At 38.9% G+C, this 26,964-nt stretch overlaps 1 protein-coding gene across 1 annotated transcript in view; it reads right to left on the bottom strand.

The window, feature by feature from the left end:
- Positions 1-26,964, bottom strand: part of CAMKV (CaM kinase like vesicle associated) — a 1,209,710-nt gene that overhangs the window by 704,863 nt on the left and 477,883 nt on the right. Inside the window, exon 3 of the mRNA XM_044078939.1 lies at positions 17,946-18,077. Coding sequence (XP_043934874.1) covers positions 17,946-18,077 — 132 coding nt within the window. The remainder of the gene's footprint in view (positions 1-17,945; positions 18,078-26,964) is intronic.

Here is a 26,964-nt window from a genome sequence, read left to right as displayed (position 1 = left end):
CTCCCCATATTTATACGACCTAGTGAATAATATTTATAATGGTACCATAAATTCTTGCTGAAGTGTTCTCAGGTCATTGTTACTAATTCTGTCTCCTCCCTGCACTTTGTTTGGATCCAGTCTGCACAGTTCTTTTTCAATATGGTCTAATTTGATTCCAGTATCTGGGGTTACCTGCATGCCACTAGAACAACTTATCACCCCTTTTGTGGAGCCAAACTGTTTTGCATAAAATTTTGTAGATATATCTATAATCTGTTGTGTCTGAGAATACATTTTAGAATCTGCACACAGTTTATCAATTTGTGTGTCTTTACTCCTTCGACATCTTATGTATCTATAAAATGGTTTCCAAGTATGCTCAATACGTTTATATAAATTTTCTTCAAAATTGTCTTGATCTTGCCTCACACTATGCTTAATCTGTTTGTCCAGCTTGTTTATTTCAGTTTTCAAAGTTGTAGTTTGACCTCTCTTCCATTTCTTATATTTTTTTGTCTTTAACATTTATCAGATATCTTGTTCTTATCGAAATATATCCCCCTGATGTTGTATGCCTAGATCCTGATGTTAAAATTTTTTGACTTTTTTGCACCCAAACAATTTCTCTTTCAAAACTTTCCACATTCCATCTGCAGTTTTTCCACTGAACACCTCACTCCAGTTAGTTTTATATAGTAACTGTTTTGCTTCCATATAATCTGTAATTAACCTTCTGTGCATTGGCTTATATTTCAGTTTGGCAGAATTATCTAGTGACAAATTAACCTTAATAACCCCATGATCACTGCACATCAGTGGTGGTAAAACTTGACTTGAAGTTATATTAATTTCTTTGGGAACACAAACAATATCTAGTATGTTCCGTCCCCTGGTAGGTTTTTTTACAATCTGAAGCATTTGTTGTTCCTGAATATACTCTGAATAATTTCCTTACTAACGTTGTCGAATCAATATTATTCAGCCTGTTTCTGGTAAATTTAATTCCCCAGCTAATACTGTTCTTCCCTCCTGTGTTTCATGTAAGAAATGTATGAATTCCTCTAGGTCATCTGCACTTGACTTTGGTGGTCTAGACACTCCAGCAATTGTTATATGTTCCATGATTGTCTTTATTGTCACAGTTACACCGTCTATAGTATTGGTGTTGTCATTGAACATGGAATAATCACAAGTCTCATAGCTCACAGCCCTTGCCAACACAACGGGCTAGGAATTTTCCTCAGCCACAAGTGGGTGACTCTAATGTGGCCATTTGTTGTACCTCAGACCACTTATCTTTTATCCAGATCCCTCTGGTGTAGAACCTACAGACATTATGGACCAGGGGTTAGCCATGTCCTCTGCAGCTGTTGGAGTCCCCTCAGTGGGCAAGGGAGAGCCACTCTTGTCATTCCTGGGAGAGGGAACAGTGAATGTTTCCCTGTTGTGTCAGAATGGTGTGCCCATCTATGAGGAAGCATCAGTTGCCTTTAGTAACATGGTTGGCCCCATTTTTCCTGTCAAAAAGAAACTGAAAACCAAGTGTGTATCTTCCAGTCCTATTATTCATCAAACGTATTTGGATAGGATTATTTGACTAGGACTGGCTCAGGGTTTGATTCAGGCCATTGATCCTTCTTGTGGAGCAGTATCCAGTAAAAGAAAGAGGGATGCCTCCTTTCTTGAAGAGATTCAAGATTCTGAATCTAAACAAGATGCAGGGATGGATGCAGGGTTTTGTCCTCAGATTTCTGATTCACACTCAGAACAGAGCTCACTTTTTGTTTCACCATGTGGGGTTATCTCTCTCTCTGAGACTATTGCTAGAATGTCTCAGTGTTTTCAATGGGACAACACTGAGATTTCACAGTCCCTCAGAAAATACTATATGTTGTCACAGAAGGATTTTCCAGAACCTATACCCATTCCTCTTGTCCTGTTTGTTTTAGAGGATGTGTGTGCATTTTTGCCTGCAATTTTCCTGACAGTCAGCCAGCTGTCCCTACAAAGGCAGACAGGATGTATAAAGTTCCTCTGTCTTTGAAAATTTTTATACATTATTTCCAGACCTGAACCAGCATCTATAGACTTAGTTGACTCTTCGCTGCTAAGCGCTTAGTTAATTCCAGTCCTACTCTTTCTAATAAGGGCAGGAAAATTACTGACAGGTATGGGAAAAAAGTGTATACCTCTGCAACTTTGAATTTCAGAAATTGAAATTGTCAGGCTCATATGATAAGTTTATTCTGACACATTGTGAAAGTATGAGGAATGTTTTATTTGCAGTTTCGTCTTGTGAAGAAAAATATACTTTAAATAGCTTAGTTTTTTTCTATTGCACAGATCACTACTCATTGTTTGCAGGGTGTGTGCGTGTGAGACTCTGTTGATATGTCTTCCAGGGCTATGGTCTCTGGTACTATTTTAAGTAGGTGTGCTTGGCTGAATTCTCACAACCTCCCAGATGATGTAAAAAATGAGATTTTAAATTTCCCCTTGGATAAGGATTTCATGTTTGGCTTCTCTGCTGCAGGGGGGGTTGATCAAAAAGGGTGATGAAAGGGGCAGGTGGATCTAGGAAATCTCTAAGATTTTCAGCCCTCCTTTTCCAAATTGTCCAAGAGATTTTCTCTCTCCTTATCCAATGTTGGCAAAAAACAGAATAAACAGTCTCAAGAACTCAGGTAAACAGATGTTTCAGAAGAAGTGGCAAGGAGGTTCCAAAATAAAGTCTCACACCTCCCAAAACCAAGGAAAGTACAACAAGTTTGAATGGCTGTTCAAGAGACCTTGTGGTCCCCTCCCACCTTGCCCCCTTTTCTTTTCCAGAAAGTCTGAATCTGAAGTTTTCTTTTTGGTAAGGGATTGTTTCAGACAAATGGGTTCTGAAAATCATTCATCAGGGTTACAGATGGCAGTGGGAGGAAATTCCTCCTTTCAAGGGGGTCATTCATTATCCTGCAGATCAGACTCTTTTGTGTCCTCCTATTCTTCATCACATGGTGTCCTAAGAAGTGATAGAACCAATTCCTCCTTCCCAGATGGTTAAGAGGTTTTATTTGAGGATATTCCTAATCCCAAAGACAGAAAATGATTGGCGATCAATTCTGGATCTTTCTTTCCTAAACTATTTTGTGATGGTGCCCAAATTCAAAACGATATTGTGGGACAACATGTTGCTTCTTCTTCCTCTATCAAGTTTCCTGGTTATACTAGACTTAAAAGGTGCTTATCATCTCATCCCTATTCATCCAGACTTCAGCTGTTTCGTAAAGTTTTGAGTGTCTGGATGACGTTATGGCTGTCTGCCTTACCCTTTGAACTATCTACTGCACCAAGAGTGTTCACACAGTGTCTAGCTCCAGTTATAGCTCATTGCAGGCTACAGGCTATCAATATATTTCAGTATTTAGATGATTTGCTTATCTTTGCAGAGTCAGGAATCTCTGTCTTTGGTGAGAGATCTCTTGCACAAGCTGGGATTTCAAGAAAACATTCAAAAATCTTTTGTGACTCATTCACATAGAGCTGTGTTCCTGGGGTGTCAACTAGACACCTTAGTTCAAAGAGCTTTTCTTACACAGACAAAAATAAATGTTTATTTTGATCTATCTAAGATTTTCCACTCAGACTTTGGTCACTGTGAGGGAATACTTCAGGATTTTGAATCTCATGGCATCTATGATTCTCCACATGAGAAAGATGCAGTGGTTTCTCAAATCTCTTTAGCCCCAGTATCAACACCCTTTATCTTTTCAGATCCCAATAATGGGGTTTGTCAGAAGAGAAATCACTTGATGGAGACGTGAGGTACCCTTAAATCCAGGTCTCCCCTCTCCTTCTCAGTCACCGCAGATGCTTTGGACTGTGCTTTGGGAGCAGTTTTACCCACTAATGTCCACAGTACATCTGAAGAATACGAAGGAAGCCCCCAAGATCATTGTGGTCACCTCCTTCTGGTCATGGTTCTCCCTTCTGTTGGAAATGGTCAGGAGCAATTCCCACAGGCTTCCTCACAGAATGGATCTAGTCACGCAAGAACAGTTGTGTCTGATACGCCCTGACATCAATCGTCTTCAACTGACTGTCTGGATGATAGGGTCTTAACTCCTTTTATGCACCTGTTTTCTGAGGATGTGTAGCAGGTACTAATGCAGACAAGAAAGTCTGCTACTATAAAATTGTATATTAACAAATGGAAAAGGTTTTCTTTTGGCGCCAACAACATAATAAGCTCCCATCTAGGGCTAGTTTTTCTCTGCTCTTACGATATTTCTGTGAGTTCCTATCCTGTGACCTTTCTTATTCCTCTGTCAAGGTTCATTTATTGGCCATTTCCCTGATGGATCCTCCTCTTTCAGGCAGTCACATGTCAAAATATTCTTGAAAGGGGTTTTGCATAAAAGAACTCCAAGTAAACCAGTGGCCCCTCCTTGGGATCTTAAGTTTGTATTAAAGAAACTAACGCTTGCTCCAGTTGAACCAGACTACTAATCTGGGTAACTTGAGATTCTCAATATGGAAAACAGTTTCACTAATTGCGTTAGCCTCTGCAAGAAAGGTATCTGAATTGCAAGCTCTTATGGTGAGCCAACCCTTCCTTATTTTCCACAAGAACAGGGTTTATTTGAGAACTAATCCTTCTTTTCTGCCTAAAGTGGTATCCGAGGGCTATATTACATTATTGAAGTTTCAAAACTTCGAATCTAATATGGTCGACACCATATAATCGAAGTCTTGAAACATTGAAAATGCAATAAAACACAACAACCTACAAAAACAAACCATTTAAATGCTCTAAGCAGGTGGGGCAAGCCCCCCTGCAACCCCACACCCCCGCTACATAAATATAACAACTCCGAGATCACATTACAATACAGAAAAGGGAAATCTTCCCTTTCCATGCTATAAGGCGATCTCTGTTAAAAGATTCGAAGTTTCAAGACTTTGATCATATGGTGTCGACCATATCAGATACGTTTTGAAACTTCGATCTTCTAATATAGACCCGGTATCCGAGTTTCCTTTAAACCAAACTATCCATCTCCCAGTTTTCTTTCCTGAACCTAAAAATGAGGGAGGAAAGATGCTTCTTACCTTGGATGTCCACAGACAACTCAGGTACTATCTTGATAGAAATAAACCTTTAAGATCTTCGGATCAATTGTTCATTTCTGGTGAAGGTAAGAAGGGACAGCCTGTTTCAATAAAGACTATTTCCAAAATGTTTTTCTAAGACTGTTACCTTTTGTTATACTCATCATGACAAATTTATTCCAGGCAGGGTCAAGGCCCACTCTATGACTTTTTGAAAAGTGCTGCATTCTAGATGAATTCTGGAATCTGCCACTTGGTCCTCTGTACATACTTTTTGAAAGCACTTTAACCTTGATTCCTTCTCTAGGTCTAGATCAAGCTTTGCTAAGACCATTCTCCATGGGCTCCTGGTCCCTTCTCCTCTCATCTCCCAAATATAGTAGCTATGGTAATCTACCCATATAGCTAAGACTACTGCAGCAGTGATCAATATAAAGAACATAGTACAGTTGTGTTAGTTGAACTTACCATAATAGTAGATGTTTGAATGACCTCTGCTGCAGGCCACTCCCTCTCTCCATCCTTCTTGTTTTTTGGTGGGCCAGGGTGTGGACATTTATTTTCTGTTATTTCTAGCATTGTCCTTTCAGGGCTTAGCCTCCCTGTCTCTGCTGGTAGGAATGCTCTGAAGGGCTTTGCAGCCAAATTTGTCTTTTAGTCAGCTCATATCAAGCTGCTTGACAGTGTGAATGCATGGAAGGTACCTCTGACGCTTTAGAAGCTGGCCCTCTGTTATATCCTTGGCAGGATATAACCCATATAGCTAAAGCTACTGCAGCAGTAATCATCCAAACATCTATTGTTATGGTAAGTTCAAGTTACACAACTGCGCTTTCTATTCTCCTCATTGTGACAGGCAATAAAAATGCTCCAGCATGCCACAGTATTCCTCTGAAGGCTGGATTTTCATAACAAATGCAGTCAGACAACTTAGATCTTCCATTCTGTTTTATGTCTTCTCTCTTAAAATGATGCAATTGCTGCAATCCTTTAAATCCTTAGTTTTTCTATATTCCATAATCCTTGAAATCTTGTAGGTATATAGACCTCATGGCCAAATTAGTATTTGTTATATCTTGAAATTAATCCAAAGTCCTTTAGTGGTTGAAAACTTAAAATAATAAAAACTCCATGACAAAACTGCAGCAAAGCCATGGACATTTGAATCAACTGGAAAGAAAATGGTTCAAACCACCAACCAGCACACTCAGAACCAACAGAAAAAAAACAAAAAACAGATACACCATGGCAGCTGATCTAGGTCAGGAAATACAAGAGAATAAAGTTTGTTGTGTTAATCCAAATTATACAGTGACTGGCCATTAACATTCAAAAATGAGCACGCTGATTGGTCAGCCAAACCAGTGTGCTCATTGTAAATCGAACATCTACCAAAGAAAACAACTCTGATCACCCAGACTTTCTTCCATTAATATATGCTATTAAAAGTTTACGTTACTTTTCTTTCATTTAAAAAAAAATAAACTTACAAAAACTGCAGACTTAAAATGAACAAGAGAGATGGGACAGAGATAAATACAAGGATAGTCAGGTACATTAAACAAAACTAGAAAAATGTACCTGATTACCCTTATATTTTCTCTCTCTCCCATCTCTCCCGTTCATTGGAAATCTCCAGATTTCATTGTTTTAATTAAAAACAAAACAAAAAAGCAATGGAGATCTTCCTTCCCTCCATTGCTTCCTTTACACAACACTGATGTACTAGATAAGTGTGGGCATGTAAGTCTCATACCCAGGAGCAGTACATCAGGAAGGCTACAGGATACCAGGGAAAATGTGGAAGAGCAGCACGCCACCATTATACAAGGACATTATTTAAGAAAAGTAAGTAACTTCTTTCTTAAATAACGTCATTGTATAATAGGAATAGCCCATGGCTAGGTGTGGGTAATGCTGGATTTACCCATGGTTGGCTTTGTTTCCACACCAACTGTGGGTAAATCCAGCATTACCCACACCCAGTCGTGGGTCATTGCTATAAGAACTTATTTTATGATTCCAAGAAACAAACTGTATTTTTTAAATTCAAATGAACTTGTGGTTTTGGTTCTGATCAGCATTTAAAAAAAAATGTACTTTGCCTAAGGTGGTTTAGGTTCTAAAAAAGTCTGTGGGTGTTAAGTAGAAAGCACTTAAAGTAGAACCACACATACAGACTCAATATACATGTTTATTTCATCATAGTTTGGTGTTTCCTATACTATTTACAGGCTTTTTAATATTTTTATATGTAATTTCTGAGTCTGACTACATGGGGTCTAACATCTTGAAGTGATCCTCATTGCTTAGTCTGCCTCTAGGTATCCCATAACACAGTGCTTGTCTGTAGAAAATTCCGTCACGCAGACCTCTTTCTTCCTAAAGCTGCTGTCACTGTACTGATTTTACATTTATACATTGCTGTCTTTCAGTTAGTTTTAAGTAACATTTCATGCCATTCAATGACTACTTAAAAAGTACAGTTGTGTACACTTACCATAAATGCAGATGTTCGAGTGTTGTGTACACTTACCATAAATGTAGAATTTCGAGTGTATTCACTGTTGCAGTCATTACATTTGGGTTATCTGCCTGCAGGTAGCCCTCAGCCGGCCTGAATATCAAAGTCTTGGATTTCTGCATCGGATGCTGTCTCTTCTTCCATGACGTCAGGTCATCAGGGCTATAAAACATGCAGCCGATGCCATTACATCAGTTTTTCTTGCCCCAGATGTCAGGTGCCCCCATAATGGAAAGCAATTATATGTTAGGATATACCTCCAACAAAAAGCAAATGCACCAGAAAGCTGAAATACACTAAACAAGAAGAAAGGTATAGCCAAGAGAAGTCAGGGGGCTGGAGGGAGGGTAACCAGGACTGCAACAGTGAATACACTCGAACATCTGCATTTATGGTAAGTATACACAACTGTACTATGTTCTTCATGTTTCACTGTTGCAGTCATTACATTTGGGTTGATTCCCAAAGCTAAGGAAGGGAGGAGGAAGTTAGAGAGCATTAGGACCAGCTATTAAGCCCTGCAAAACTGCAGTGGCAAAACCAGCTCTGGATTTAGAAAAAATAGGCATGTGGCAATGCTTGGCGAAGGTATGTACAGAGCTCCAGGTAGCAGCTTCTAGGATGTCCCTGGTAGGGACACCTCTGAGAAAGACTGTAGAGGTAGATGCAGCCCTGGTGGAATGTGATCTTATCCACTGTGGAGTAGGTTTTCCATGGTGCTTATAGCAGAAATTAATGCAATGGGCTATCCACTTAGAAATGGTTTGCTTTGAAATGGCCTTCCCCTCTGCCCCTGCAGCAAAGCCAACTAGCAGCTGTTCAGATTTTCTGAGAGGCTTAGTCCTGTCCAAATAAAATTTAAGTTGCCTATGCACGTCCAAAGAGTACAGTATTCATTCTCCTTTGTTTTGTGGCTTTGGGAAAAAAAAGTAGTCAAATGAATGGACTGATTAAGGGCCACACTAGATACCACCTTGGGCATAAAGGAAGGATTGGTCCTGAGGGACACCCTGTCTGCATGGAAGATGATGAATGGCTCCACTGCCATGATGGCCTGTAATTCAGACACTCTTCTTGCTGAAGTGATGGCTAGAAGGAAGGCTGTTTTCCAAGAAAGGATTTTCAACTCTGCAGTTGCAGCTGGCTCAAAAGGGGGTAGAGTGAGCTTTTCCAATACAAAGTTATGGTCCCAGGCTGGAGTAGGGGCTCTCCTGGGTGGTCTTAAATTTTTGGCCCTTCTGAGAAATTGCTTTAGCAAGGGGGTGAGAGAAGAGTGGTGGTTCAGTATTATAATGAGCTGAAATGACAGAGACATGAATTTTAATTGCTGAGAAGGAAAGGCCCTTGCGGGGCATCTCTGTTAAGTACTGAAGAATATGCGGTAGGATGGGCACCGTTGTGCCCATCCTCTGAGTCTGGCTCCAGGAACAGTATCTTTTCCACTTTTCAGCATAGGATTTTCTAGTACTAGGCCTCCTTGCCTCCAGAATGACGTCTAGCACCTGCTTACTGAGGGATGTTATTGGAGAGCTCAAGGAATTAGCCAGGCTTGGAGGTTCAGGGTTTGAAGTTGAGGGTGTAGAATCTGGCCCTCCTGCTGGGACAGCAGGAAAGGGGTCTGAGGCAGGTGCCATGGTTCCAGCAGTGACATACTGCGCAAGAGGGGGTACCAGTGTTGGCATGGCCAGTCTGGTGTAATCAGTATTGTCCTTGGTTTGTCCTGTTTGATGTTTAGCAGAACTTTCAAGAGGAGAGGCAGAGGGGGAAAAGCATAATCTGAGAGGCTTTCCCAGGTGAAGGCCAGGGCATCCACTTTCCAAGATTGACTGTGGGAAGTCCTTGCACAGAATTTGCCCAATTGGTAGTTCTGAAGGGAGGTAAACATGTCTATCTCTGGATTCCCCCATTTGTTTCCCAAAAGGTTGAATATCTTTGGTTCCAGTTTCCACTTGTGTGGGTCCATTAGATTTCTGCTTAGGTCATCTGCCAGGGACTTTAGCTTGCCTGGTAGGAATTGAGCTTGTAGGTGCACTTGGTAGCTCAAGGCTGTGTTCCACAGAGCCATGGCTGGTCTGCAGAGAGGGTACAAGTGGGTTTGCCCCTGCTTGTTTATGTACCACATAACAGTGGTGTTGTCTGTCTTTACCAATAATTGTCCTGGGAGAATGTGGTCCTTGAAGGCTGTCAGGGAATTCTGTACAGCTAACATATTTTTTTTAATTGATATTCAAGTGCATCTGACTCTGGTTCCATTAGCCCTGAATGCACTGCACTGCCAAGTGAGCCCCCCATGCATAGTTTGATGCATCTGTTGTTAGGGTTTGGGCGGCAGGGGGTAGAGTGAATGGGACCCCCTTGTTGTGGTAGCAGGCCTCTGCCGACCAAAGGAACTCTGTCTTTATACAAGGAATGATAGGAATCATTGATTCCAGGTCCTGAGAATGTTGACACCATAGGCTTTTTAGATATCATTGTAGTTTCCTCATATGCAGTCTTGCATATGGAATTAGTAGAATGCAAGAGGCCACAAACCCCAGGGCTTGCAGGATTTTCCTTGCAGATAGCTGGGTCTTTGGGGCCAGTAGTTTGATGTAGGCTGTCAAATAAACTTGTTTCTCTGGCGTGAGGTAAGCCATCTGGGAAGTTGTGTTCACGCTTGCTCCCAGGAATACAATTTGTTGGCAGGGTACTAGATGAGGTTTCTTTTCATTGATGGTGTACCCCAGTGAGGTTAGAAGTTTCTTTACAAATGTCAGATGTTTTAGTAGCATGTCCTGGCTTTCTGCCTGAATTAGACAATCGTCCAGGTATGGGTATATTTGAATATTTCTTTGCCTGCAAAATGCAATGACTGGAGCTAGACACTTTGTGAATACCCTGGGCGCAGTAGATAAGCCAAAGGGAAGTGCAGAGAACTGATAATGCATGGAGCCTGCTCTGAAGCTTAGGTATTTCCTGCAAGATTCCCTTATTGGAATGTGTAGGTAGGCTTCCTTTAAGTCTAAGGTTGCCAACCAGGCATCTTTGCCTAGCATAGGAAGCAGCTGTTGAAGTGTTAGCATTTTGAATTTTGGGATTACCAAAAAGGTGTTTAGAATACAGAAGTTCAGGATAGGCTGCCAGGAGCTGTCTTTTCTGGGCACCAGGAAAAGTCTTGAGTAAAAACCTTGTCCTCTGTCTTCTGTTGGGACAGGATGAATAGTCCTAATACTTAGAAGAGAGAGAACCTGCTGTTGAACCTCTGCCCACTGATTTGGGGGTATGTCTGGCCAACCATTTGGGGTTGGTAAGGTGTGGAAGTGGAATTGGTATCCTTGGAAAACTATATTTAAAACCCATTTGTCCTGGGTAATGAGTTCCTAGTTTTTTGCATGCAGGGTCGATCTTTCCCCCTAAGGGAGCAGGCAGTTGAGCAGGGCTTGGAAGGTTTAAGGTTAAGGTTAAGTCATTGTGACATTTTTCCATAGGGGGGTGTCTTACTACTTCCAGCTTTGGAAGTGGGAGCCCCCCACTGCTTAGGCCTGTGAGTACCTTGAGACTGCAGCCTAGGTGGTCTGCTGTTCCTGGGTTTGGACTGAGAAGGCCTGGAAGAGACAGGAAAGGACCAATTCTTAGAAGGCCAATGCCTGCTAAATCTAGGAGGCTGTACTTGCAGGAAATCTTTAACAGTTTGCATAGATTTAGCTTTTTCCTCCATATTTTTAAGGAGTTCTTCTGCTTTGTTGCCAAACAGGTGGTCTTGATTTAGGGGAGCATCCAGTAATTTAGCTTTAACATGATCTGGCAAAATTTGCTCCTTAAGCCAAGCATGCCTTCTAAGTACAGACCCAGTGACAGCAGCCCTGCAAGATGCTTCTAAGGAGTCAAAACCAAATTGCAAGGTATGCTTACCAACTTGTTCAGCAGAATGCATTAAATCCTGTAATTCTTTATTTTCAGCACAGTCAGGAATCATCATTTTCTGTTTTAAGTAGTCCCATAATATGCTGCTGATACTTTAACATATGAAACTGGCAGTTTAAGGCCCTAATGGCCAAAGTAGCAGAAGTGTATACCTTCTTACCCCATCTGTCCAAGGCCCTGGAATCTCTTTCAGAGGGGGTAGGGTTTTTGGCAGTAGTAGCCTTAATGCCTTTAGGTCCTTGGAAAATTGTCTCTGGGTCCATAGTAGGATTCTTGAAGAAGAACTTGTGAGAGTCAGGTACTCTGTAATACCTGTCAGGCTTCCAGGGAGCTGGAGGTAAAGTGTCTGGGGCCAGTCTAGATTCCAAGAAGGCATCATCTACAATGTCCAGGACAGGAGGTTTAGCTAAAGGCCTGTGTTGAGGGAGGAGTAAGAATTCCCTAAGCCTCTTTTTGGAGTCAGAGTAATCCTGACTTTCCCAACGGAAATGCTACCTAAGAGTGTGCAAGGTTTCAGCAAAAGAAAAATCTTCTGGAGGGGAAGGAGAGGGAATGGAATCCTCTGCATCAGAATCCTCAAAGGTAGATAAGGGCAAATCCTGGTAATCAGAAGAAACAGAAATTTCAGAATCCTGATCAGAAGAATCAGAAAGAAAATCAGTTCTAGGTCTCTTAGAGAGTGAAGGCTGGCTTCTCCTAATTAAAGTAATAAGGTCTTCAGCCATTCTTATGATTTGTTTTTTAGGCATATGGGCCTGACCATGTGGTTTGGATGTCGGTTTTCTAGGCATGGGTCGAGTTTTAGGCCTTGAAGAAGAAGATGGCGTTGGTTTGAAATGCAAGTCAGTAGGCCTGAATACACCCTCAGAAGCCGAGACCCATCCAAGGTAGAGACATCCGCAGGTTCCATAGTTGAAGAAGCATCTCGCAGCATACCGGACTCTGAATGGGTCTCAATAGAGGCCTGAGAATCTGAAGTAGTGGGTATCAGGGGCTGTGAAAGCACCTCACTGAGTACCGGCGAACTGGCAACTAGCTTAACGGAAGCGTTGTTGGCAGCTTTGGACCTATGCGGTCTGTCTCTATCTTTATCTTTACGTTTTTTCGGAATGTCGGTAGTTGGATGGCTTACCGAAGCCATTTCTGAGTATCAAAATAATTTGATGCAAAAAGAAACCAATGACAAATAGTCAGGGGTTTGGATAAGGCACAAAACTGACAGCGAGAGACGTCGTGGTCTGGGACTAAGCATGGAATGCAGTACGAATTAAAATCTTTATGAGGTATTTGCTTTCCACAGGTAATACAATTGTTAACTTTTAATGACATCGGTTAAGAACAAGAAAAAGGATCCCCGATGGGGTACTTAGCTTTTTTGAAGACTTCGGTTCTGAAACTCGAAAATGAAAATTTCAGGAGTTGGCCAACCGGCACTTGCGAACTGCTTCTGCTTCGGGCACCGCGCGGCCAGAAAGACTAATGTAATGGTGTTGGCTGCTGTTTTATACCCCTGATGACCTGATGTCATGGAAGAAGAGACAGCATCCGACACAGGAATCCAAGACTTTGATATTCAGGCCGGCTGAGGGCTACCTGCAGGCAGATAACCCAAATGTAATGACTGCAACAGTGAAACACGAAGAACATCACAAACAGTGCAAATGCCACAGAACAGAGTTTCAACGTGCTTTTAACTGCATCTTCTTTTTAGAATGGTTAAACTGCAGTCTTTTGAGAAGCCTGAATTGTACTACTTCGACTCATCTCCCATCTCCCTTCATGCTAAGGCTAATTTGAGCTGTTACCTGCTGTGTTTGACAGGTTACAGCAGGAGACTTGACTCATGTACTGTTTCCTTGTTTTAGTGTTTACTTCCTGTATGGGTAGCTAAGATATCATAGCAATGAATTGGAGACTGCAGCAAGCTTTTCCAGGGTGGGATAAAAGATTTTTGAAAGTCAAACCACCACAGTACAGTAAAGTACTTTTCTAGCAGAGAGATACATTTGATTTAAAATATTTTAAATGCTGTATTGTTGTTTATTCATAGCAGGGACTATAAATAGGGAAAAAAAGGCCAGAAAACTTGAGCATTTAATAATAGAATCCCGCTGTTGTCCTTTAAACACAACTTGGTTTTGGAGTTACCACACAAATTCTGAGCAAATATGTACTGAATGATGTAGTAGTTATTTAATGCATATTATTTTGTGCATCAAATAGGGCTTAATGGAATTCAGTTATTGTAGGTAGGGTTGCTGTACATGATGTTTTCCGATATCGTGAGTGAAAATTTTCTACTTTATATCTGATCACTTACCCATCAAATAAATGTTATGAGTAAAATAATAAATAACTATTATTTTTTTGATTTTATTTTTATCTGGAACTGTACAGATTTTGCAGAAGTGCACAGTTTTGTAGTGGCCTCTCCCCCTTACTGACCCTTTTTATTTCTAAGGAAATTCCTGCCGTGTTCTGGCTGTCTTCATTAGCTACAGCTCTGTCACTGTTTCTTGTGCTACCTGTCCCTCCTAACTCCTTCCTCTTGGTCAGGCATAGTTCTCTCCTTGTCCTTCTAGGAACCCTTGAGTTTCTAAGTTTAGCCATATCTTCATGTCTGCTTTTGATATCTCCTTAGAGAGTAGTAGCAGTTTTTTTATCAATTTTGGCTTTGATAATAACCTTCAAACACGTTTCTGTGTCTCTGTTGCCAGTCTACCTTCCTGAGAGCAAGAACACACTGACATAGTTTGCATGTTTTCACAATCCGCTTTCCCAAAAGTTACAGCTATGCACCTTGGAATATGCTTCTAGTCAGTTTATGCTTTATTTTTAAAATGGAATACACTTGGTTAAATATAAATACAACCTTTATGAAATATACAAATTTAATATAGTGCTCTAAGTTTTCGTACTGAAACAGTTCTCTTTCCATTCTGTTATATCCCATTTTATACGAGTTTCCTGGTAAAAAACAACAACAAAAAATAAACATATTTTTTTTAATTTTTTGACCAAAGCACTAATTCTCTATTGAGCTCAAGCTGCAGAAAGGTCATTATTCAAAAGCAATCTGATTTGTAAACCACTTAGCAGTTGTTGAATCTTTGAAAGGCAGTGGAGTGGAAGACAGTAACGGAGTGGAAATAATGTAATCAGAGTGTCACAGATGACCAGCTTTGCAGCTACATAAAACACTCAGCATTGATTGTGTATTTATTCAAAATCCAATACTCTGGAGAAGGCTGTGTTCTCTCAGTGTAAAATACATCTCTTACATCATGGACAGATATTGGTTATCAGCGGTATGGATTCGACAAGAGCCTGTAACATAGGCAATTTTACTGTCATTAACCAAAAATGGTATGGATGGACGAACAGGGGAATACAATGTCACAAAGATGCAATGGATTGTGGTTCGATTATATGAACTGCAGTTCGAGTAAATGACATACGCTCACATATAAATGTATATCTATAAAGTAGAGTGTCTTGTCGGCCAGTAAGTCACAAGTCTGACAACTAAAACTATAATCCTACAAAATACTCCTTCTCTCAGTTGCCAGGTATTACTTAATTTAGCATTGTACCCCATTCTGCTTCCAGCTGTTTTATAACAGCATAATATGTGGTTTTCCAGCTATCAGTGCCCTACTATTTGCAGATAATCTGGCCATGTCACTCTCTTATTTAGTCTCCTTTACTAATATAAATAATTTCTGGTGCAAGAACTTGACAGTGTTCATAGAGCTTGCCGCCACCTCTGCTTATATTTTGTTATGCATCTTAGTATCAGTGCAAAAACTGTTATTGTATTACAGTTACAACTTGTACAAAAATAAATTCCCTTATCACAGGAAGCGCAAGGCAGTGGTAGGGAATTCAGATATATATGTGGAGCTTGGTTAGAACCCCATGCTGTCCTTTTTTTACGTATACACAAGATGTTAGGTAGCATTTGGCATCTGTCAGACAGTGTCCAAATCACCAAAGAAGTCAGAGAGACTCTCAGTAGTAATACCTTGGAATACACAAGTACCACAAATAACAACCCAAAGCTGCAAGTAGCATCAACAGATTTGTGCCATTTAATTTCAAAGTGCCCCAAAAAACAATTTATGCATTTGACATGAAAAGGCACACAGGCCCATAGACCTGAGTGCACATTATTTTATTTTATTTTTTCTAATGCTGGCAGCTAGGTGTTGCCCTTCCATAACACTCAGACTGAAGACTTGTCATCTGGAGCTTCACTGCGTATCCTGTCTTAAAATCCCCCATCCAACTCCCTAACAAAATGCGGCAGCCATGTTTGTTTGCATTATTTGAACTGAAAGTTTTATGCTACTTTCTAATGTTAAGAAAAAACAACTGCTATATTCCATGACTTTTGTTTTTCTTTTTTGTATATTTGTTTACTGCAGTAGTACACTGATTACAAGTGACCATTTGCAGGTACTGCTTGGGTGATTCATTTCCTCATCTTCCATTTGCTGACTGTGTCACCCATGCAAACCACCTACCACAGAGTGCGGACAAGTCACTGCTATAAATGGCACTTGTGTCCAGTGGGCTTATCTTACTAACAAATAAACAACTCTGGTAAAATTCCACAGTACTTTAAAAACTATTTATCAGTGTCACATACAAATGTAACTAACTCATTCAGACACAATATAATTAAAACAAAAGCATGAGGGCAATCTCTTCTCTTATGAATCTGGTTAAATGTCACTAATATGATCCTGGGATTTCTGTCATTATGCAACTAAACTGCATATATGTTTCTTTGGTTATAATGCCTATTTAATTACTTCTTTCCACATATTAAAAAACAAAATCTCTTCTTTTACTAACCTGGTTAAGTGTTACAGATATAACCTTAGGATTTCCTTGGTTGTGTAGCTGAACTGAACATAATCCATCCATTCACAACCCCTTTTTGCACATGGGGTCAGGGTGTCACTTCAACAGTGACAATCATCTAGAACCAAAGTTTACATTGCTGGGTCACTAGCCCTGCTGTGGTAGTTCTTCCACACCACACGCCTGGCCAATTTAGACTGTCCAATCCACATACTGCATGTCTTTGGAATGTGAGAGGAAACCAGAGCACCCAGAGAAAACCCATGCAAGCACAGGGTGGATATACAGACTCCACACAGAAGGCACTCCAGTCGAGAATCAAACCAGGCAACCTCTTGCTGTGAGGTGACAGCACTATCCACTGTGCCAGTATGCCCTTATGAACTGAACATAAGTTTGTTTGGATATTGTGGATTATTTTACTTCTTCCCACACACTACTTTATTAATTTTCTCTGGGGACAGCTGAAACCGCCCGTTGCTTGAATCAACTAACTGTCAGTATGCACAGATTCAGATCTTGTAGCATTCATTTAACATCTTCCACATGTAATTATCAGTACATACCAAAGATTAAGATTCCTTTGTATTCCTCCATAGGACTGTTCATTTCCATGGATAAATAGGTTTGGGTAGATGCCCTCCAGCAGGCAGGACAGACAGGTTTACATCACAGGATGCTTTTCCACTTTATTTTCTCCCATTTATGATAGACTCTTGTATAATCATGCAGGACTGCAGCATTATAACAGGTGTCTGTGTCTTGAACCTGAATGAGCATCTGCAGTGCCACAAATCTTTTAGAGAATGACACCTTAAAAGCAACATATAACACTACCCCCAATGCACCTTAATAGTAACACATAACATCAACCTGCCTGGAAACAAGACAGTAATTCTGGGTACTCAGTTACCGTCTCGAGCAAAATTTCAAAGTAATGCTTTCTGTTTCCAGTTTTATGTATCTAGATAAAAGAGGAAACAGGACACACATCCAATCCAACTGGAAAAAAACAACAAGAAAAACATAGCCAAGCTACAGTTTTCACTGTGTGATTCCTTAAAACCTCTTGTGAAAGAGGATTATGGGATGTTGACCCCTTAAGGACACCAGGTGTTTCAGCTATATTGTAGTTCTGAATGCCAATGACTTACTTCTTTTTAAGTTGATTGATGGACAAATTCAGGCCAATAAAGTCAAACCCCACTACCTGTGGACATACGTGTTTCAGTCTTTTTATGACATCATCAGCACGGCATAAGTGGACTGTCCAAAACAGTCCACTTATGCTGTGCTGATGATATCATAAAAATACTGAAACATGCATGTCCACAGCTAGTGGGGTTTAGTTTTATGTATATAGGGAAATACTTCCCAGTCCCTTAACCCTATCACATGATGAGACAAGTATAACTAGGATCAAACTTTTTTTTGATGTTTTTGAAATTTAAAAATAAAATGTCACACTTCCCGCATTATTTTCCTTTTTCTGTCTGAAAAATAAAATGGACCAGAATACATTGATGATCAGTGATCTGACATAAACAAATAACTATATCAATACACTTACATCTTGAGAATCATAATTTCATTTTTCGCTGCCTTTCGCACCTTTCTGCCATCTTTTTTCAGGAACTTCTTGCAAGTGTATGTCTTTCCTGTGGACTTCTCTTTGGCCCGAAAAATTTCACAGAATTCCTCTCTACAAAGCAAAACAAAAGGAAAAAAGAAAAACTCAATTTCACATAGTCTAATAAAGAATGTAGATACCTGATTATTCTAGAGACCGTCTGGTGTCCATGTTTCCCTTCTGCCATATACAGTGGCTCAATGAAATGATAAACATTCCATTTCTCATTTTCTGATGCTGTTATATTTTATAGGTGGACAGTTGATATTCGAAATAATGTGCTGTAAAAAGGGATATGATTACTCTAACAAAAGTGACCAGCATACTTCATCTATCTATGGTCATTCCACTTATATTTACTGCATCTTTTATGTTTTAGCATAAAAAGAATTAGGACAAAAAACAATGCAAAGTCTACTGCTGTACACAAAAACCAGGACACGGTGATAATAGATAAGTGTTTTCATTCCCTTTATTTTATTCAGCTAAAAAACCTTGTTTAGTTAAAATACAGGTTCAATAGGTTTTTACATATTGAACTATATTGTCATACCAGTACTACTGTATCACATTTTAGAGTGAACTATGGTGCAACCAATTGTGATTTTTTAGTTTTTCAGTTAATTATTTACTAAATCATTACATTATATGTATTCAAATACATCTAATTATTTTTAGGCATATTTGGGGTCAAACAACATGGTTTTAGCACAAATGTATTCCATGACTGGTTTATTAATTGTTTGGAAGGTATCTTATTACTAACAGTTTGGAAGTGTTTTATTAGATTTATTGGTTTTATTAGTACTACTATTATTTTTTTGCATAAGAGTGGAATTGAGTTACTGGTTGACATTGATTGGTTGTTGATAATTAATGTCAATATAAAAGAAGGATGTACGTGTGGTGTCACTATCTGATGAAGTTCCATTAAATAAAATAAAGGGAATGAAAGCTTTTTTCCATTATTACACTGTCCCAGTTTTTGTGTACAGCAGTAGGCTTTGCATTGTTTTTTGTCTGAGTTTTGTTACATGTGGTTGTTGGATTATCACAAAAAAATTGCATGACCTCTACCAGACTGCATTTTAATGATGCTGAACTGACTAAAAATAAATGAATGAAAATGCTACTTTAACACATCAATACAGTGCACACAAATCACACTCAGAGAGTTTCCTTCTGCATGAAGTTTATCCCCTTCCACCTCCAATGAGAGTAGCTATACATTAACACCTCCATTACTTACATATTACAGCACCAAATTTGAGCAACCTTTAGCAAGAAAGAAGCTAAATATTCCTTCTTCCCTGAGTGTGTGAGACCTAGAAATCACGAAATATAAATAAGGGGGCTTCTAGGGTACAGGGGGGGCACCCCTTATGAAAAATAACGCTCTTAGGTGTAGTTTACAAGCAAAAGACTGATTTGGCAAAGTGCTACTTTTGTCATTGATTTTCGGCATCTTACATTTTATTTTTTTTATTTTTATTTTACATTTGTTGACCGGGATAGTCCGACTGGATGCATGTCCATTTTCAGCAGAGGCCCGGGGAGAAAAGCTCCAAGGGTAAGCAGATACAGCATTACATAATACCAGCATTACATATTACAAACAGACTATTTACAGAGATTACATAAGTAAGCAAGTTAAACAAGTTCCACATGTTGCAGTTAGTCCTGAGCACAAGTCAGGATTAAATTAAATTACACAGTAAACTGGTTAACAGATTTTTATACATTCGAGTTAGCCTGGCTTGATACATTGACATAGCCAGTTAAGTGACATTTCAACAACAAAGCATTAAGTAGCACGTTATGTTGCTTTCATGAAAGCATTAACATTTATTCATCACTGTGGAACAGATGGAACAGATAAGAGTGGTAGTTATGTGTGCATTGTAAACATCTCATACAAAGGTTCAAAAAATACTAATCTCTGAATAAAAGCATAAACCAGCTGATCTAGCACCATATGCATAAAACTACATGTCCATCACAAACATAGCTATTGCTTTTGCATCATAAATAAACCTTATATTAGGCCATTCAATGCATTTACAGTGAATATGAGCAGAAAAAAATAAGTACAAATGATATCTTGTTTAGTACTACCATCTGCTATGTACAGAAATCCATTAGAAGCTGAAGTATTATTCACTGATTTTATTACAAGTACTAACTTACCTGCCACTTGAAAATCTTTACTTTTTTACTGATTGTCACCATGCAAACAAGCCATGTCATAGAAGACAGCAACATCAGTAGTAAAGACCATGACATGTCTAGACATGTATACCTTTAAGCAGACAAACTAAGTTTTTTTCTCCATTTTCAAGCCATTAATAGTGCTGACCTACAAAAACAAGGAGCGATCTACATAACAATGCTAGTATAAATTTGTGTTTGCCCTCTACCCGTCCAGTCATAAAAAAAAAAAAAACTAGGCTTAAAGGTAGTCAAAACAGTACTTTATTTGGCCTGCAGTGGTAACTTACTCCACAGGCTGGGAATACATTGAGTAAAGAACTATCTCCCCAGTGAATAGTGTTTATCTTTTGGAGTTGATTTAGGTTTCTAGTCTGGGTATTTGTAGAGCCAGTGGTTTTGCAAAGAAACAGGAGCCAAATAAGGTTGGGACCTTGTTGGCTCGAAAAGAAAAGCACTGCACAGGTCAACTTAGATTGTCCTACAGGCTACTGAATATAAGGGCAGTCATGCTACTCCACTGGGACACTAAAAGAATTCAAGGGTTATCATTTTGTTGGTTAGAAATATTTGTGGCCTTTCCATTTGAGGAATATTCTTGGATTTATACATACCAAAGGAGGCACTGTATTCAGTGACTGGTCTTATAAGGGAAGAGTACAGTGGCGTGATAACTTCTTTGCATTTGATAATAATCTCTTGGCAATTATCCAAGCCAGTTGCATAAGTACCTAGGTCTCTTTTGACAGTATCTGTGGGAAGAGGAGTATTGTTTATAACATATGAGGTGCAGACAGCTTTTTTGCAGAATGCTACTATGCTGCTAACCTGATGTTACTTCAGGTTACAATCTAATACATGACAGGAATAACAGAAAAAAATGTTTTCTGCCACTATTATCAAATCATATAAACAGAATATGGCAGTATATAAGAAGCCAGTTTTTAAAATAATGCTTGGAGGTAGCTGTCCTAATTTGCAGAGGTAAAACATTTTTTATCTTGGGGGCACAAAATAGGGATGTTTTATTATAACATTCCACAAGAACCAGTTATGCTGCTGAGCATGACACATCATTGTGCCAGGTGTTAACAATGCATGAGGTTTACTGGGATCAAGTGATGACACATCAGTTTGCCAGGTGTTAACAATGCATATGCTGCTGAGCATGACACATCAGTGTGCCAGGTGTTAACAACGAATGAGGTTTACTGGGATCAAGTGTGCCTACCAGGTGTTAATGCATGAGGTTTACTGGGGTCAAGTGATGACACATCAGTGTGCCAGGTGTTAACAATGCATGAGGTTTACTGGGATCAAGTGATGACACATCAGTGTGCCAGGTGTTAACAATGCATATGCTGCTGAACATGACACATCAATGTGCCAGGTGTTAACAATGCATGAGGTTTAGTGGGATCAAGTGTGCCTACCAGGTGTTAACAATGCATGAGGTTTACTGAGATCAAGTGATGACACATCAGTGTGCCAGGTGTTAACAATGCATGATGTTTACTGGGATCAAGTGATGACACGTCAGTGTGCCAGGTGTTAACAATGCATATGCTGCTGAGCATGACACATCAATGTGCCAGGTGTTAACAATGCATGAGGTTTACTGGGATCAAGTGATGACACATCAGTCTGCCAGGTGTTAACAATGCAAAAGGTTTACTGGGATCAAGTGATGACACATCAGTGTGCCAGGTGTTAACAATGCATGAGGTTTACTGGGATCAAGTATGCCTACCAGGTGTTAACAATGCCTGAGGTTTACCGGGATCAAGTGTGCCTTTTGCAACATTGTGCAGTGGTTCCCCAGCATGGGAGACTGCGCCATGAACTGGATAATTTTATTCAGTTTTGTTTGCAGGAGTGTGCAGTTGTATAGGATGCTAGCAGTTATTATAGATAATCTGTTTTCAAGAGTGGACAGCATTACTACTTCAGTCAGTGTCTTTTAACTGTTACTACTACTTTATACATATGTTTGTGTTGTAAACTGTAGTTGGGGGCATCAGTCTGGAAGCCCAAAACCTGTGTGTGGTGGCCCCATTGAGGAATTACTACATCTTAGTCCATACTGATGCACAACAACTGTGCAGGCATCTTAAAAAAATATGGTTTACATACTTTAAAATATAAAGTAAGGCCTGGGGAACAAAGCCTTTTGTTCATTTTACTTAGGTTAGTAGAATGCCTATTGATGGTATCAGGAGAATTCTCTAAAACCCATGTTATCACTTCATCAGTGCAAGAAATAACAGACATTCCATGGAGGGAGACTTTAAGATCATTAACAAAAGGGGTGAAAAGAAATGGCCTCAGAACTGGGTTTATGCCCATGTTACAATATCAGGGATAGTGAGCTCACAACATGTACTCTAAATGAGCAATTTGACAAGTAATTTTTAAATAAAACAAAACAAAATGAATGAACTGTTGTTTAGATGAGATAGTTAAACTGGAGTCCCATCTGCTTGACCTGGTAGAAGTTCTAGTGAATATAAAAGACCCCGTGGGACTTATGGAAAAAAAAGTAGGGGAAGTTCACCAAAGTCCTGTCCAAAGTTCCTCTAGTAGTGTAAAGTACAGCATCATCTGAAAAGGGGCTACTAGTGTAGTGGAACTAAACCAGTCAGCGAACACATAAATAAAAATAAATAACTAAATAAACTATGAAAGTGTTGAAGGGATGAGATCATAGTACTATATTTTCAAGTACAGGAAGTACTAGTTAACACAGTTCGAGGTCTTGGGTGCAATAAACATGCAACTTTGTAAACATTTTGTCTTTTTACTTAATTTACATGGAGCCTACATCCACTGTGAGGCACAAGGCTGAGTGCGTTCAACTACCGAGTATTGTGATTGCCACCTTTTGCTATGGACAAAACTGGACTGAGACAACAATCTTTGCAGTGCCCTAACCCCAATGATTTCCTCTTCACTTTCACTCTCACTTTGCGACATAAATGATCACATCAGGGAAGGAGGGATATCTTCTCTTCCTGATCACATGTCTTATTGCATATTTTTAACAAGCTCTGACATTCTGTTTGTTTTACTAAACAGAAAACTGGAAGTTTGTACAGTGTTTTCCAGACTCCTGGGCAATTGTTCTGATTTTAGTCCAGAAAACCATACCAAGTGTAGTCATACATTATGTGTGAACCATTCTCCTGGAATGAATTTTTCCTCTTACAAAACAGTAATCAGAATATATACCCACAAGTAAATCAATCAATCAATCAATCAATCAATCAATCAATCAATCAATCAATCAATCAATCAATCAATCGCCCAATAAATAAATAAAAAAATAACATTTCTGAGCTTATACAGGGACATTCCCTAATGTTGTATGGTATTAATTCACATTGTCAGAAATTGCCACATTTGCATTCCCTGTAAAATAAATACAATGAGCACAAAGATGTGGCAAAACAACTTGTAATCTCCTCAAAAATTTCTGTCCAGTCGACACCAGGATTAACAGCACACAAAACAGTACATAGTGAAGGCACTGGTAAAAAGGAAACTCAGGACCAGCTTAAAATCAGTAAAGTTTATTTGGATAAAAACAGATTAAGTGCTTTCGTTTCCCCATACCAGATCTTCATCAGAATTTACAAAGTAAGCATCCACCTTCTTTATGTATACTTTGATGGTGTAGTGTTACATAAACTTATTTTTTCTACAATGTTAAAAGAAACACTTCTACTTTTATGAAAAATAAAACTATGAAAGTTGCAAAACCTATAGTAATCTTATGGTAGTAAAACATTTAATTATCAAAAAATGTATATATGAATAATTATCACATTCCTATGTTTGAACATAAATCCAGGATCAATGATACATCATAATAAAACTGACGAACCATAAAACCAGTAAAAATTTCTAATCAAAACATTATTTACCAACTTTGAATTGTAACAAGAAAATACATAATTGTAAATGTATTGAATAACAAATAATTTATAATTTAAAGGTTGCAGTTTTAATGACCGCATCTTCAGCACTGGAGTAATAGACACCACATCATTAAGATTAACATTTGAGTGACCACCCAGATGGTGGGCATGGCAATATTATTAATGGACAAACATTTAAGTCTCTTAAAGAAATGATTTTTACTTTTGAAAAAAATTTACAGAAAGTAAAAAAAAAATCTACAATTCGACAATGCACATCTACATGAATATATTAGGCTTAAAATTGTCCCTAAGGGGCTTTGAGTGTTTAAATTCCCAACTGGACTACATGCACAGGATGACATGGTTAATGATTTTACTGATTTATTTGACCGTTTTGGTTTTGAGTTGATACAATTGATTATTGAATTTAACTCTGTTACTATAGAAAAACTGTATATAGACTACCCATAATAGCTGTAGCTCACAAACCATCTCTGCCAATTCATTACTAATTCCCCTATTAAAGGATACCACTGCATAATGCTCACCAAAGTCAAATGGCTCCCAATACATTCAAGAGACAACCTCCTGCTAGGAACATTCATTCACAAAACCCTTTCTCCTGAAACATCTTCCCCCTCACTCATAAACTCTTCACCAAACCCCCAAGATATAATTTCAAGGGTATCTCTCAGTCAAGCCCACCCTACTAACGCCAAACACTAAACTTCATTGCACTGACCATGCATTCTCCATCCTAGCACCTAACCTATGAGACTCCATTCCTCTCCTAATTAGAAAAAACAAAGCAAAAGTTCAAACAACTAAAACAAATGATGCCAAGAGAGAGTTCCAACTATCCCAAAACTTATCGTTAGCATTTTTGTTCTTTCACAATCCACGATGAACTTCGTAACTTCATTGTGGATTGTGAAAGAACGTAAACACTAACAATAAATTTTGGGATAGTTGGAACTCTCTCCTAATTAGAGATATCTAAAAGTACTCAGACTTAAGAGAGCAGCTCAAGGAACACATCTTTATTCAAACAAACTGCAGCTGTACTCACACAGATCACATTACATGAACCCTGCAGCTCTCCCACACCCCTTTATCCCTATTTTGTCCTTCCTTATCTCGTCTTGCCATCCCCTCACTTACCGCTTCTCAATCATTCCTCTTCCTTCTACTTCTCTTCCCTCTGCATGCCTCTGTTATCATTTGTCTGTCTTCTCCCCATGGTGTCCTTTCCTGCAACAATTCACACTCGCCCCTTCTAATTATATTCATACCTCTCTATATAATGATATGCTGCTATCCCTGAAGCATAAGCCATCTCATTCATTATGGCTACAGCTTATGCAAAAAGCTCTGCTAAGCATGATTCCATTTTTCCATCTATGTTTTGACATTGTAAACTGCTTCTTGAACGAAATGTTGTAGAATGTTCTTGCATCTGTAAATATGTATATATATATATATATATATATATATATATATATATATTTTTTTTTAAAGCCTATCCTTGTATTTGTAAATATGTTTTGTCCATTTCTTTTGTGATTCTATTCACCTGAGTTGTGCCTGCAAATGGTCCATTGAGATCAGTGTACTACCTGGTACACAAATATAAACAAATAGATAAACAACAATTAATATTTGGCTTTGAATTGTCAGTCTTGTTATCCAGCATTATTTCAAAGTTATAGGCTTTTGACATAAAATCTAGCCTGTCCCTACCATAAATGGACAGGGGCATTAGACTCCCATGGTGTGGCATAAATTGCCATGGCAACCATGTTGGAGATATTTATACATCACCCATTGGTGTATCCAGCCAAAATCATCTGCCAAGGAGTCAATGGCTGATACAGAATCCTAGTCACTCAAACTGTTACAAAGATTAGCTACAAAGTATACTGGGGCAAAGTATAGCACGGTAACAACAATGTATGACAGGTTAACAACAGAGTATTACAGAGTAACAACAAAGTGTGGTAGGGTAACAACAAAGTATGACAGGTTAACAACAGACTATTACAGAATAACAACAAAGTATGGCAGGGTAACAACAAAGTATGACAGGGTAACAACAGAGTACGACAGGGTAACAACAGAGTAAGACAGGGTAATAGCAAGGTATGGCAAGGGTAACAACACATCTACAAGAAAGGGACATGAAGGAAATATTTATGAAAGGAAGTAAAACTTCAAATGTCATCAAAGATACAGTACTGAATGCAATGAAGGATATTTCTCTTGTATACAAGAAAATGGTTATACAAATAAACTGCCAAAATAAACAGAGCAGTAACAATAAACAAAAGAAATAAGATATTTCTGTTGAGAGAGAGAGAGAGAGAGAGAGAGAGAGAGAGACGAAAAAGGTATACTCAAAAAAGAGATGCAGTCATCAGGAAAAAAATAACTAGCGTGTTCAATAACATTATAAAAAAAGAAGAGATGACCATGAGAAGAAATTAACTCAGGAGGTTAGACAACAGTATAGAGAATCATTCTTGTACAAATAGAGCAAAGAAGAACTCAAAAATACTAATGTGCCTAGGAACAAGAAATGGGAAGTGCATGATGAACTCAGAAAGCTCACAGATGTATCTGGGGATTTTATGGTCGGGATAAAAATAAGGAAAAGGCACTATTTGTTTGTACTTTTTGTTATAAGAGTGTTCTGACCACATCAGGAGACTAAAAGATAATTTGTGAAAAATGTCTTCAACTTGTCCTGAGTTTTTCTAAGGTTTTGTAACCTCAGAATTAATTAAACAGGATAGTATATGCACCCTCTTGTGTGCTTGCCTGGGTTCTGGAGG

Source organism: Protopterus annectens, chromosome 7.part1 (assembly GCF_019279795.1).
Source record: "Protopterus annectens isolate FY-2018-M chromosome 7.part1, PAN1.0, whole genome shotgun sequence".
NCBI lineage: Eukaryota > Metazoa > Chordata > Ceratodontiformes > Protopteridae > Protopterus > Protopterus annectens.
Note: the sequence above shows the minus strand (reverse complement) of the source record. Positions and strands in the feature narration are given on the sequence as shown.